Genomic DNA, 14,784 nt, shown 5'->3' on the forward strand with positions numbered 1-14,784 from the left:
TTTCGGCACTTATAACCCTTTCCACCACTTTTGCCACCTCACATATGTTGACCCATTATTGTCACTTTTAACCTCTTTTCACCGTATTTAATGCTTATTTTTGTCAATTTAACCACATTTACGATTTGTCATGCCCATTATTTGCCAGTTTAGACAATATTTATTTCTACTAACTGTTCCAATATTGACAATTTAAAACCTTTTTTTAACCACTTTTTCTGTCCGCTTTAGGCCACTCTTGCAACTTTTAACCAGTTTCTGTGGTTTTTAAAATCCAATTTCACCACCTTTTTCACCATTTTTGGTCACTTTTAACCCATTTTATTTCTGATTTAAAACAAGGATTTACATCTTTAAGATGACTATACAGTGTACTATGGCGCAAATAATGTAATAATAATATTTTTCTAAACATATTAAGCTCATTTTTTCACATTTTTACCCTTTTTCTGCAACTACACTAAACTTGCCATATTTGAACCTTTTTTCATTACTCATATTTTTGGTCCTTTTAATGCAGTTTTTTTTACATTACTTCCATTTCTGCCACTTCTCGATCAAATTTCAATGCCTTTTCTACACATTTTTGGCATTCATAACACCATTTCCACCACTTATCCCACCTAATATGTTGCATATGTTGACCCATCATAGTCACTTTTAACCTCTTTTTTCCATATATCATCCATGTTTGTTAATTTAACCACATTCACGATTTGTCATGCCCAATATTTGCCAATTTAAACTAATTGTTCCTACTTTTATCTCCAATTTTTTTTAAGCCAATTTTGACACTTTGAACCTTTTTTTACCACTTTTTCTGTCCTGAACAGAATTTCAACAATTTCTGTGTTTTTTAAAACCCCATTTCACCACTTTTTCCACCATTTTATTTCTGATTGCATCTGATTTACATCTTTAAGATGACTCTATGGTATGGTGCCAATAAAAAACTTGCTGGATAACAGTGGATATGGACTGACTTTATGGATGGGCCCCAAAAAGCTCTCCCCTTTATTCCCCCTTATAGATGTCCCTGTCTCCACATGACTGTTCTTCAACGTTCATGTCTGTGTTCAACCACCTTCAGATACAGTGGGGGTCCCCGCTCTCTGGGACCTTTATTTTGGTGGTCGTGGGTTTAAAATGGTTGAGAACCACTGTTGTAAACGACGCTTTCTTTTCTGTGATTCTTCCCTGACAGATTACACTCCTTAGTTTGAGGATTAGTTATGTTTTCACCTTGCTATCCTCGTTAAATCTCCCCTTAAGCTGCTGTGAGCCTTTTGTTACCAGCAGAGCGAGGAGGCACGGGGTCTTGGAGGTGGATGTGCGAGCACGAAGACAGTGCTAACGTTAGCGGTAGCTGATGGTTCGCTGCCCCCCCCGCAGGCCTGCCGTGCTTGTCGGCAATCATTAGCGTCTGCATCTCACCGAGCCAACGCCCACATGCTGCCTGCGTCACATCCTCTGAGGATGTCAGTGTGATCACACAGCGCATGGAGGGGGGGTCATCATGCAGAGTGCATTTTTGCATATGATTTAATGATTGATCGAGCAAGCAAAAAACACAAAGAAAGTGACAGCTTTGTTATTATATGCAGCAGCTTCGAAGACAAACATGTTTTGTATTATCATAATAAACGTGAAAATATCACATTTCAGGAGGACAAAAAAAAGCACAAAAACAGCATAAAATGTTTTTTTTTTCTGCATTCAAAAATAACGAATGACAAACCAAGTATATGTTTTAGCACCAAGGCTAATTATATGTATTTCCATTGAGAGAGTAGCTTTAGAAAGTGACGTTTACATTTTTTTTTTTTTATAGTAAGAGGTCATCTCTCTTATGTTTTGAATGAAAAAGCACTCATCTGTAATGAAAGTACAGCCTTTATGCATAAAAAGAGAGAATTAGAGAAGGAAAAAAGACAGAATGTGACGAATTTCATGGTAATACTACCATAGAACAGGCAGCTTGTAAATGTTAAACATAATAATAGGACAAAATAGGACCATATAATTAGTATTTTTCAATAAAATAAAAATGGAAAGATCCAGGCACGTCCAAGATATGTGACGCAATTTCATTTAAAACGTGCATTTTGTAGCTACATTAGTAGTGCTATATAGGTAGTAGCTGTGAGACATGTCATCCTATATCATATTTAAGAGTTGGATTAATCCAAAATGTTTTATTTTCTTTTTAAAATTTCAAGTACAACAAACAAAAACAACAGAACTAAAAAAAAAAAAAAAGATAATAAATATATATATATATATATATATAACTAAATATAATCTAAGATACTTGGATGAAATTACTAAACCAACCAGATAAAAATATCATCGAAAACATAAGTGACTGTAAAATATTTGTGAATACCTCAGTGTCAAATACGTCAACAGAATACTCATTCAACAATAAAAGCTTAGATTGAACAAAAAATAAAATATACCACAAAGCTAGTTATGTGCCACCAAAAACGTCTTATGACATCTTTTGTCACATTGTAATTGTTCCATAATTTTTAATGTAAGTTGGCTTCTGCTTGATAGACAAATATTAATACATGTTTAATTAACAAAATATATACATACTTGAAATAAATAGTAGCCTATAGGAGAAATAAATGTGCTTTTTGAGGATCCTGGGGCAGGAACACACTTCTTTACTTGCTGCACTTCATCAAACCCTGATGTGACTTGGATCTGTTTCCTCACCATTGTGTCAAACAGAGCCAGGCCATTGCACTCCGTCTCCTGAGGCTTGTGCATAACATGATTACAAATTTAACCGACTTTCTTCTTCTACTTCTTCTTCTTTAAGGAAGTCATGACAGAGAAAGCGGTAGCCGCAGGGAACGTAACCATGTGACGGGGGAGTTTCCTCCTGTTTGGTGACATTTAATAGACTTAGTGGTGCCTGGGAAGCGTCGCTGCAGACTGCTGTGAGCGCTGGTGGTCCAATGGAATCCAATACAAAGTTTGAATATGGAGTTTGAATCTCAATGCAAATGCTGCTTCATGCATAAACATGCTTTTCGCAGCGCTTCGATAATAAAACTGTTCAATCACGACGGAGCACAACATTTATTTTCCAGATGCAGTAAAATGGAAAGACGCCTCTTTTCTCTCTTACAATTAACTCATTGAAGAAATCAGTGTTGTTTTGTATCAGCAATCTGAGGTGAAGAGATAATTTATTGCCCAGGCGAGGCCAAGCATATGAATCACATTTAGGGTTATGCATTCGGAGGAGGCCAATTATCCTTTCAGCTGTCACCAACTCTTTTTTTTTCTTACATATTCACCTTCATCAAGTTTCAGTCAATCAAAATCCAGGGATTATATACTTTATAATGAGCGTGCTGCCGTACCTGCCTGCGTGTCTGTGAGGCAGATAATTAGCAGTAGGAAAAAAGGATATTCCTCCATGTTTTGGTGGCTCTCAGTGCATTCTCCGTGCCTCGCTGATGCTAAAGGCGGAGCAAAGCAGGGGAGAGAGTGCCACACGAATCTGGCAATGGGCACGGCAGCCCCGTCTGCAGACAAGGTGATAGGGAGTGGAAATAATGAGCGTGAAAGAAAGAGTTAAGAGGTTCACTCATGCACAAATTTTCTGCACATTAAAACGCCAGCGTGGCCCCCGTGGAAAGGTCATGTTATTCAATAAGGACGTGAACCAGTGCAAATGAGAGGCAGATAATGTGTGTAGGTACACAGCTCAGTGTCCGTGCTCCACTTCATTATCTTTGATCTGCTCCGGACGTCACAACAGGAAGGCTGACATCTGAGCGCCGTCGTATTTCAGCAGGTTTTCTTTTGTGACAATGGCCACGTTTACATGAGAGCTTCAATTCTGAAGAAAAGTTAATAAAATAAAATTTGCCATTTTGAATTAAACTTTTTCAGACCCTCCTGTTCCTATTTTTCCGGGTCAAGGGGGTCTGCCAGTGCTAACCACTAAGCCACCGTGCGCTGTGAATTAAAGTAGTTTATTCCAATTTTAATTCTGAATGTAATTATTCCCCAATCCTCTAAACGTTTACTTTCGCTTTAAATTACTCCCAGTCGTTCTGCACATGCTTGTCCTGTTGCGATGACGCACTGGTGATGACATAATCCAAGATGGCTGCCAGAAGCAAGCATTGGACTGGAGTCGAGACTAGGGGTGCGTCCGAATACTTGCCCCATCTCTTTCTATTCACTTTTCCTTAACCCCTTGGATGATGTCACGGGGTTAAGGAAAGATGTTAAGAGACCTCCTAAAGGAGTTAAAGGGAAAGGCCATTACATTGTATTGACAATCAGACACACTTCCACTAGGTGACGTAATAATCAGTGACGTCTGCCGTAGTGAAAAAAGTAAACATTTCCAAAAATAGACTAAAAGTGCATTTATAACACTTTCCCCGCTGATATAATCTCAAATATCATAAGGTTTGAATGTAAATCAAAGGAAAAGAGGCTACGAGGAGCAAAAGTGAAACTAAAAGAATGTCACATTGAGAATGGTTGCTCACACTCACAAATCAACAATAATACAAAAGTATGATTTTATGAAATTGTTACATTTATGCAAGATGTAGGCCTACAAAATGTTGTAGGCATACAAATATACAATCACACTAAACAATCCTAGGTAAATTACATATTTTGAATAAACCATAATATGGCTAAAAATGTCTTTGATCCCTTTTTCTTGAATAAATGAAGAGTGCTCTGTTTTCAGTCATCGTGAGTTTCCGTAAGCACGTCTCTTTAAATGTTGTCGCCGCAAGGAATTGTGGGGTAGCATTATCTGGTCTCCTCTGGGAAAGCATGCATCAGTGTTTCCTAAAAGGCTAAAGGAGGTTATAAAGGAAACATTGAGCCTCTTTTTCTTGGCTTTTAAAGAATTGGAACGCTCTTTATCATGGCCGCCACTTAAACACTTCTGTGGGTTAAGGAAAAGTGGGTAGACGCACCCTATTTATTTAGCCTTAGAATACATGGATATAATGAAAAGAGTGGATGGACAGAAGCAGAAACATGCAGACATTCACTGAGACATATTACACATCACGTTACCGTGGGCGATGTAGCGGCGGCACCTTCAGCGTCATTGTGTTCGATAATTACCTAAACATACATTAGACCTGCTGTTGTCTCCCCTGTTCAGTTTAATTAACCTTTTATCATCCTATCAACGACTGTTTGCTGCTGTGTCCTTTATCTCCAGCGATCATTTCATCCTTCATTCCTGGAGATCAGTTTCTCACACTTTCATTAACGTCGGCATGTGAACGTGCACGCATACGTGCGCCATCGAGTGTTGGTTGGTACCAGTGACGCATCGGTTCCACAGCGGGAGGGGCAGCGTGTTTGTCCACATAAGACTCAGCCCACACTGAGGACCTGACTCACACATGCCCCTTCTTCCTGCCCCCCCATGCCCCCCCTCCATTCCTATCTCCTCACCTCAGTGTCCAATTACAGCCCACTCTCATTAGCACAGTGTCTCTCCAGCGAGAGCCTTTCAAAGGGCAGGGATCGCTGCCGCCGCAACAAAGCCACCAACACGAGAACTATCAAAATCCGAGGAAAGAGTGAAAAAGGCAAGTGCAGGCAGGACTTCTCATTACAGAGTGTTGGAGAAGGTGAGGGACGAGAAAAGGCGCGATCCCTCACTGTGCTGAGTGTCATGTTATCTCTGCACTCTCTCAACAGGACTGACCTCCCGCCGGCCCATAAGCCAGCCCCTCCCCCGCCCAAAAAGAAGAACAGCGACATGAAGGGACACTTGACCTCCGACGACATTCAGGTAAGGCCCGGCTCAATATTCACCTCTATTTGATCATTTGTTTAGTGTCGTCTCTTGATGTCAGCTTCTATTCCAGGGGTGTCAAACTCATTTTAGTTCAGGGGCCAAATACGGAGCAGTTCGGCCACAGATTTTACGCAGGAAAACGAGTAATTTCAACATTATTGTGTGACAGTTTACAAATTCACGTATAGATTCTACGTAGATACAAAATATTTAAGAAACCCACAATATCCAAGCAAAGAGTGATAGATATCAGTAAAGGAATTTCCTATATTTTATGACCAATTTATATTGATAAAGGGAAATATTATGTAATAGTTTGAGGAAAATTCAAGGATTTTGTGAGAGTTTTTTTCAACAGTTTAACATTGAAAATAACTGCCATCATGCGATATAAACACCGGATAAACTATGAGCCTCTGCAAATATCTAGTTGAGTTTCTTTTACACAATGATTCATGTTTTCTCTGTCATTTTTACTTCCTCTTGCGGGCCGGATTTGGCCCCCGGGCCATGAGTTTGACATATCTGCTCTTTTCTGTCCAGTTATTGAGACATAAAAGGGGGAACATTTGAATTTTTTCTGAGGATGTAACTCGTTCTTTTATCCGTCAACCAAAGAGTGAAGGTCCCAGTTTAAAGGAAAGGTATGATAAGTTATTAATAATAAAAATATTTTATTTTCAAATCAATAGCGTTAAGAGAGTGAAGATACTCTGTAGTGGTTCAAAGCTGAGGGGAGTCAGAGGTTTTGCTTTGCATGAATCAATCATGTACAAATCAACAAGAATATCAAGTCAATTGGAAAACAGGCACTTATCAAACACAGCTGTGGTCTGAAGTAAACACCCGTTGTAAACACACAAAGACGTTGTCCGATACCATTAACAGGCCCAGAATGTAGTTATTAGCATTTTATCCAGTTGTTATTTGGCCCCTCCTCCCTTTGGCATGGCACATTGCTTTATTGCATTTGCCACATTTTTTCTTCTTTTGTTATGTAAGAAATTTCTGATTGTCAGAGTCAAAAAATTCACTGTCGCACATTAAGTCTATCACATTAGTCTTTAATTAGAAAGTAGTCGCTCATTTTTAATGTTGGAAAGCAGGTGTGTGTAAAATTAAATGTGAGTAATAATTATTTTCTTCCTCTCTGGACATAACTATGTTAAAAACATTTCCATAAAGAAATCCAAAGACATTAAAGGGCCCATGTTAAGCTAAATCAACTTTTCTGTGCTTTAATCATCATAAAGTGCTATTAGGGCTTCATACACGTGACCAAAGTGTTTTTTTTTTTTCATTGATTTCCTCAATCGTTAGTTAGAAGGTAATTTGCTCCTTTCTTACTGCAGGGTTAGCCCAAACACCTCGCTCCAATTTGATGACGCGTTCCAACTTTGATGAAGAATTTGACGCGGCACTGAGCTGGAGAAGCCGCGCCTCCAGGAAGCTCTCTGCCGTGATTGACATGTAAACAGACACGCGCACGATGTACTGGCGAACGCCCCGCCCTCACGCTCTGTCTCGTGTTTATAAAGCAGCATGAGCTCGACTACGAAGTGCGTGGGAGGAGGGCGGGCCGTCCCCTGGCCCGCCGTCACCATGCAGGGAGGAGGAAGTCAGTGTCCCGTCTATAGACACGCCCACTCATGAATATGTATAAGTATGCCACAAATCAGCCTGTTTGTGTAGAGTTGCTCAGAAAGTGACTTTTCAGAGGCAAGTTTGGGAAAATAAACCTCAAATACTATGTTTTGTCTTGAGCTCAAAATAAATAAAAGCTTTATTATCAGGAAAGTAGTGGAGGACCCAAGAGCAGGTAATAGAGACAAAAGGAGTGTGGAGCAAATTTATTCTGACAGGCATGAACAAAACTAGTCCACATCACCCGTAGATGGTAACATGGACATAGACTCAGCTAAATAGTGAGGGAGCCTTGATTGGGAATAGGCCACACATGGGTGCAAAAACACGAGGAAGCTAATTACTCAACCCAAACACACTTGCACACCTCACAGTTGCGTACCCAAAAAGTCAAAAAAGGATATTTGACAACCAGCAATACAATGAACAAAGTAAAACCTAATTTTGTCTCAAGTTTTAATTTTACCAACACATTTTAATTCAGTTTTAGTCTGGGGCTGTGTTTGAAATTTCAGACTAACGTACTACTCATACTAAGTTTGAGGTCAAGATTAGTATGTAGTGCGTTCATATTAGATAGTATGAAAGGCGTGAGTACACAAGAAATTACCAAATTTATAGTATATTGGGACATTTTTTAAATATGCAAAATGGCCACACTAGTCATACTCAGCCGCCCCATGATGCATTGCGAGTGGAATGTAAAATGGTCCTCAAGCTAAAAATCAAACATCCCATTTTCAAAACAAAAGCATGTCTTCTTTTTTTTTAGGCTTTTGTAAATTAATGAATAAGTTAACCAGAAGTTTAGTCAGTAGCATAACGGTGGGTCTCCCAAAAATCTCAGAAATTTTAGAATCAAATGGTTATACACGAGTTTTATGGATCAAATGAGCACATGTTGATATTCTACTTGGTAACTATTTCACTTAACTTTCAAAGATGGAGAATCAGCAGAGATATTTAGCCTCAGTGTGATTCAGGTTTTTGTCGTTGTCGGTTCCAAATGCACCTTGTGAAAGTATACTTCATCATCCTACTCATATCATCCATACTTATAGTGTATAGTAGACAGTATATACTCATTGAGTATGTAGTGCATAGTATGGAGTATGCCATCTCAAATAAAGCCATACTCAACTGCCACATGATGCATTGCAAGCGGAATGTAAAATCTTCCTTGTACCAGCTTCAAGCTAAAAATCAAACATTGCCTTTTCAAAAGAAAAACATCGCTTCTAGTCTTCCTTTAGTTTTTAATGCATTTGTAAATAAAGATCTTGTTTTGAAGTTAACAGGAAGTTTTGTCAGTTGCACATCGGAGGGTCTCCGAAAATCTCTGAAATGTCGGCATGGAATGTGTTTCTGTGACTTTTATGGATAGCACATATTGATATTCTACTTGGTTACTATTTAGCCTCAGTGTGCTTCAAGTTTTTGTTGTTATAGGTTTGAAATGAATCTTAGGAAACAGTCATCATCCTAATCATACTTATAATATATTGTAGACCTGGGGTGCCCAACCCTGGTCTTCAAGAGCCACTCTCCAGCATGTTTTAGATGTTTCCCTCTTCCAACACACCTGACTGAAATGACCGGGATCGTTATCAGGCTTCTGCAGAGCTTGATGATGAGTTCATCATTTGAATCAGGTGTGTTGGAAGAGGGAAACATCTATAACATGCTGGATAGTGGCTCTTGAGGACCAGGATTGGGCACCCCTGCTGTAGACAGTGTAAATGCATTGAGTTTGCTGTGTATAGTATTTAGTGTGCCATTTCAAGCACAGTTAAGAGCGAACAAAACCCGCAGAATTAAGACTCACAGAAACAACTAAAAAATGTCAAAAATAGTTAAACACAAACAGACCCTGACACTTTGTGTCAATTAACAAAAAGACTCTCCATATTAAAGCAGATTATCCAAGAACAGGAACTCTGGGACGTGTAAAGCAAACCAAACATTGTTGGCGTGAAATCGCTCCAAAAGATAACTTAGCATGGAGGCTATATAAACACTATTCCTGCACACACTTACTCCTCGTCTTTAATGACGACCCATTGTGTAACAAAAGTAATCACACTATGAGCCTGAATTGGATTTTTTTTTTTTTTTTTTTACGTGCCTGAGATAAAGACTACAAAACACTACTCAGCTCTGACAGACAGCTTCTCATCACACCAGTGTTTTGATTTTCTCCAAGCCCCCTATGACATATTGCCATTATCTGAACAAGCACCTCTGTTATCATTCAAAGATAAACTGCCAGCACTGAGCTGCTCACTGAGAAGAACAATCCATTGATTATATTAATTTTCTTCAAGCATGGATCAGAAGATAAGCATTCGTTCTGAGTAAAAGGACCAGAGCTCAATCTATGGCTGCGATGCCACCAGAATACACAAAAATGCACAAGGACTAGAACTCTTGTTTAATCAGCCTTTAACACAGGTGACAGAATTTATTTATTCAACAGTTTAGCTCACACGTGTAGTTTCAAATTCAATTCAATCCAACTTCATTCATCTAGCACAAATGATTATTATTAATAATAATAATAATAATAATAATAATAATAATAATAATAATAATAATAATAATAAATTTGTCTTATATAGCGCTTTTCAAGCAACTCAAAGATGCTTTCCAAATTGACAAATAATGATGGTAATCCTATTGTAGGTGAGCTAAAACAGGTGAGTTTTGAGCAGTTTTTTTGGAGGTGGTCAGTGAATCCGAGTTTCTGATGTGGATGGGGAGTGCGTTCCAGAGGGTTGGGGCAGCAATGGCGAAGGCTCGGTCCCCCAAGGTTCAGTGCGTTGATTTAGTGATGGGTTAGAGAAGGTTTAAGTCGGCAGAGCGGAGGCGACAGGAGGGCCGGTGGTGCTGTAGGAGGTCTGTGAGGTACAGTGGGGTCAGGTTATTGAGGACTTTGTAGGTGATGAGCAGGACTTTGTAATGGATGCGCTAGTGTATGGGGAGCCAGTGAAGCTGTTGGAGGACTGGGGTGATGTGGTCTCTGGAGCGGGTGTGGGTGAGGAGGCGGGCGGCGGAGTTTGGAACATATTGCAGTTTTTATAAACAGAAGAAGGGAGACCATATAGGAGGATGTTGCATTAGTCGAGTCTTGATGTGATAAATGCATGGATGAGAGTTTCAGCAGCAGATGTGGAGAGGGTGGGGCGGAGGCAAGCAATGTTACTGCGGTGGAAAAAGGCGGTTTGGTGACCTGACGGATGTGGGGTTTAAATGTGAGTGTGGGGTTAAAAATGAAACCAAGATTTCGGATCCGGGGAGAGGTGGTAACTGTATGGCCATCATTACAACAAATTACAACATTCGTCATCTTGAAGCGCTATCAATCTATAAATATGCTGTAGATGCAGATTTGCCCAAGTTCTTCAAGCTTAGGTCTTCCTTATGTCATCATGTATATCATGTATTTTAATATATTGTTTCTTTTAAAAAGCAAAAAAAAAAAAAAATCTTGTTTAGCGCCTGTTTGATGATTTTTTTTTTTTCTCACGTTATTAATTTAAAAATAATCATTGTTTTATAATGACTACAGTCACTTCATGATTATTTTACATTGTAAAACATTATCAGATTTCAAACGATCTTAAACTACACTTTGGCCTTGAGGTGTGGAAACACTGTATATTCAAATGTAAATGAACATAAACAATAATGATAACAATAAATACATATCTCACATAATCAGTATCACTATTACGTGGGCGGGGCAAATGACCGGGTTCTTTAAACCCAAATAATAAAGCTCATGATAACCATTTTACCACATACACATGCCCGTAACAGTGGGGCTTACAAGCTTTGGCTCCACGGAAGGCGACTATGTCATTATGAAGTCCATCAAACGTACATGAAGTATAACAAAACAGGAGAACGACAAAAACATTAGGATGGTCACTAATAATGAAACAACACAAATTCAAAGCATCTCAGCGCCACGAATAGCAACCGCTTTATTTTGACACCCACTTTAACATTTTCAACTCAGAGCCTGTATCAGTAGCTATAGAGTTTAGTAAAACTGGCTCAGTGGCCCACGTGTTCACAATGTTTCAATATGAAGTACTATAGGCCTACTCACCACTATTTGAAGGGCCTTGTGCTCCGCGAACTCGTCCACGATGCTCTGTATGTCCATTTTCTTTGCTCTCTCATTCTCTATGGACAACATGGAAGTCCACTCGGTCTCTCCTGTCCCACTGTTCTTCTCAAATGGTTTTTAATACATTCTAACTTGGAGAATCAGTGGGGCAACCTTTAGACTCATTCAAATGTGGACAAACGTAAGACACGTGACTGAAGTGCGTGCGCATATTCGGTGCAGAAATTATGTTGTTTACATATGTGATGCTTGAAAAATTGAAAAATGGCAATGAATGAACCACTGTTAAGGCTTGTAAATAGTTTGTAGTAGATATAAAGCTTGTCAATTGAGCTCTTGGTTCCTTATTTAAGGAAACTCACGTTAGGTACCAGTGAACAATTGTGGGACCCATGCAGCATTCCTGAAAACGAGTGGTCATCTGATGTGTGCTCCTGGCCAGATGTTCAAAGGCCAGACTGATCAGATAGAACAACCCAGTGTACATATACAAAACAACTACTTGTTATGAACGGGCAGGTAGGCGGGCTGCTGTACTCCTGTTAACGAAAGTCTCCTTGTATTTCCTTGTATTCTGATTAGTTTCAACTGGTGGTTTTTACCATCTCTACATTAAGTCTCCTCCTCCCTGTTCCATGTCTGCATATCAGCCAATTTACAGCTACATACACAATCAGAAGACAAGGGAGGCTGGCCCGACTGACTGTTGATTTTTGCGACAGTGCTGCGGCGCTTGTGGCCACTAGGGGAGCTTGATGTGAAAGTTACCGGTCTAGCACCCCTAGTGGCCAAAGGTTGCAGTGTGGCTTAAAGAGTACATTTCTCACAAGAAATGTTATCAAAAATAATAAGGTAAAGCCACCGGCTCTAATCTGTAGTAATTTCCAGTGATAATTTAACGAATGTCCGCAATGTTTTTTCCTTTCTCAAATAGGATGACAAGGTGGTCATGTGACATGCTGTACGCTCCATGAAAAACACTGGGCAAATCACACGTAGTAATTCTGCTCCCTCAGAGGCGTATGCGTAGGATGTCTACGCATTATTGCACGGTGGACAAGCATAGTCATTCTACGCTTTGAAGTGAGACTGGGTTTCTTATTATTATTATTATTATTATTATTATTATTATTATTATTATTATTATTATTATTATTATTATTATTAATAAGTAAAAACTGTTGTGCCAAATTTGTGTGTGGTGTGAAATATTATGGAAAAGAGTGGCAGGTACATTTGTTTACTTTTTAATAAAATAAGAATCTCTGCTTGTATTAAACAGACTGAGGGGCCTCACTAAGCTATAGAAACAGCTCTGAGTGTGTAGTCGTGAGACTGGAGGGAGGAGTTCATTGCTTAGAGTTGATTATAAAGTTACTGTGAATCACTAGGTGTGCGTAAAAACTAAAAATAAATCCTATTATCCTCTCCACAAATTTGATTGCATTCATTCCAGATACCGACCGATTGTGCAAATCTCCTTGTTGACTGTGGGCTCCTGGTGTGTATTTGCTCTACAGTTTTAATCAGGCGGTGGCCAAACAAACCTAAAGTGCTCTGTCAGCCTCGCAGGAGGAAGCAATCTGATTGGACGTACAGTATGAAGGAAGTCTGGGACATTATTGTAGCATTTGCATCAGCTTTCTAAAATGAGTGTGCTGTTGTTTTATCTCACACTGCACACAAATAAATGGAACATACTTTGAATCTATGTTTCTCAAATGGGGGTACGTGACAAAGACAAACAACAACAAAATACACAAAAATGACACTAAAAACACACAAAATGATGACAGAAATGAACTTGATTAGAACATGAACTGAAAATACAAGGATTAATGTTGGTCTCACACCAGGAGGGAGTGACAGGAAATGATAAAAAAAAATTAAAAAAAATACAATTATATCTATTCAGCAGACTCTAAATACTGTTTCGTTTACTTATTGACAAAATAAGATTCTTTAAAATGTGTGTTATCACTTATTTATTCCATCATTATGCTCAATAGGATTCAGAAATAAGAGAAAGTGGGGTACTTGAGCCAAAAACAGTTTGAGAACCACTGCTTTAAAGATTGCACAGACAACACAGGTCTACTATAGTGAAGGACACAGGCTGGTTTCCCACCACCTTTGTGCACCTTTCATTTTAAAGATAATGTTTCATAAAGAGGAGTTGGATTGTGAATAGGTGAACTTACACCTGAAGGTTGGCTAGGACGTTGATATTAAATCTCATTTTATGATAGTATTCAAAGACACAAGGTGAAATTGCAGGACATCTGTGCATGAAAAGTAATGGGATCAGGAAGGAGAGAGTAATGTAGTCTCCTGCTAAAACAAGAGAGCTGTGGCTAAAAGGCCTTTAACAGCTGATAAGTGATTAGCACAAGTTAAGGGTGTAATGGCCACATTCAAAAAGTTTAATATGTTTGTTGTATCTTCTTCTTCTTTTTTTTTTTTTTTAAAGCTGTATTCTTGGCAAAATTTTATCTGGTTTGAAACCCAGCAAATAGATAAACGTGTACATATTTATGGCATCAAGGGCAAAGTATATGTTGGAAGCAGCAGAATAAAGCAATATAGCAGATGTCCAGAATAAATCCATGTTATTTATGATCCAAACGCTCCTGTTCTATCTTTCTTCATCCTGCGCTGCCCTTCATGGTTTCCCAGTGACTGCAAAACATTCATCATCTGGTTCAATGTCAGAGCTGGATTAAAGAGCACATGAAAATAATCTGTTAGGGGATAATTTCATTATACAGGTCATAAAGGATCAAACCGCCACACCTGTACGAACAATAATACATCAGGGTGATAATCTGCACCAGTAAAATGACACTGATTGATCAGCATCTCCAAGGACAAAGGGTGGTTTGGAAGGACTTATTGTTTGGAGGACTTTCTTTATAGAGTAACTAAACCTCAGCAGAGGATTTGGTTGATGTTTGTCTATAAGCTGAAAAAAAAAAAAAAATAGCTTGATTATGGACGTCGCTCCTGGAGCAGTTGACCTAGTGAGACCCAAGCTTTTTTTTTATCTTGTGCAGTTTTCATTTCTCCTAACTATTTGGTATTAGTGGCACGTAAAAAGTATAATAACTAAACTTTGTCTTTGTGCTGGATGAAGTTTTAGTTAAAAACCATGTACTTGGTTTGAAACAGCATAAAGTGATTTATTTTCCACTGT

General features: G+C 38.9%; 1 protein-coding gene across 1 annotated transcript in view; it reads left to right on the forward strand.

Annotated features, from left to right (window-relative positions):
• The window catches only part of LOC114474570 (uncharacterized), an 87,789-nt gene that overhangs the window by 37,366 nt on the left and 35,639 nt on the right, over window positions 1–14,784 (forward strand). Inside the window, exon 3 of the mRNA XM_028464973.1 lies at window positions 5,713–5,806. Coding sequence (XP_028320774.1) covers window positions 5,713–5,806 — 94 coding nt within the window. The remainder of the gene's footprint in view (window positions 1–5,712; window positions 5,807–14,784) is intronic.

This window comes from Gouania willdenowi, chromosome 13, assembly GCF_900634775.1.
Source record: "Gouania willdenowi chromosome 13, fGouWil2.1, whole genome shotgun sequence".
NCBI classification, from domain to species: domain Eukaryota; kingdom Metazoa; phylum Chordata; class Actinopteri; order Blenniiformes; family Gobiesocidae; genus Gouania; species Gouania willdenowi.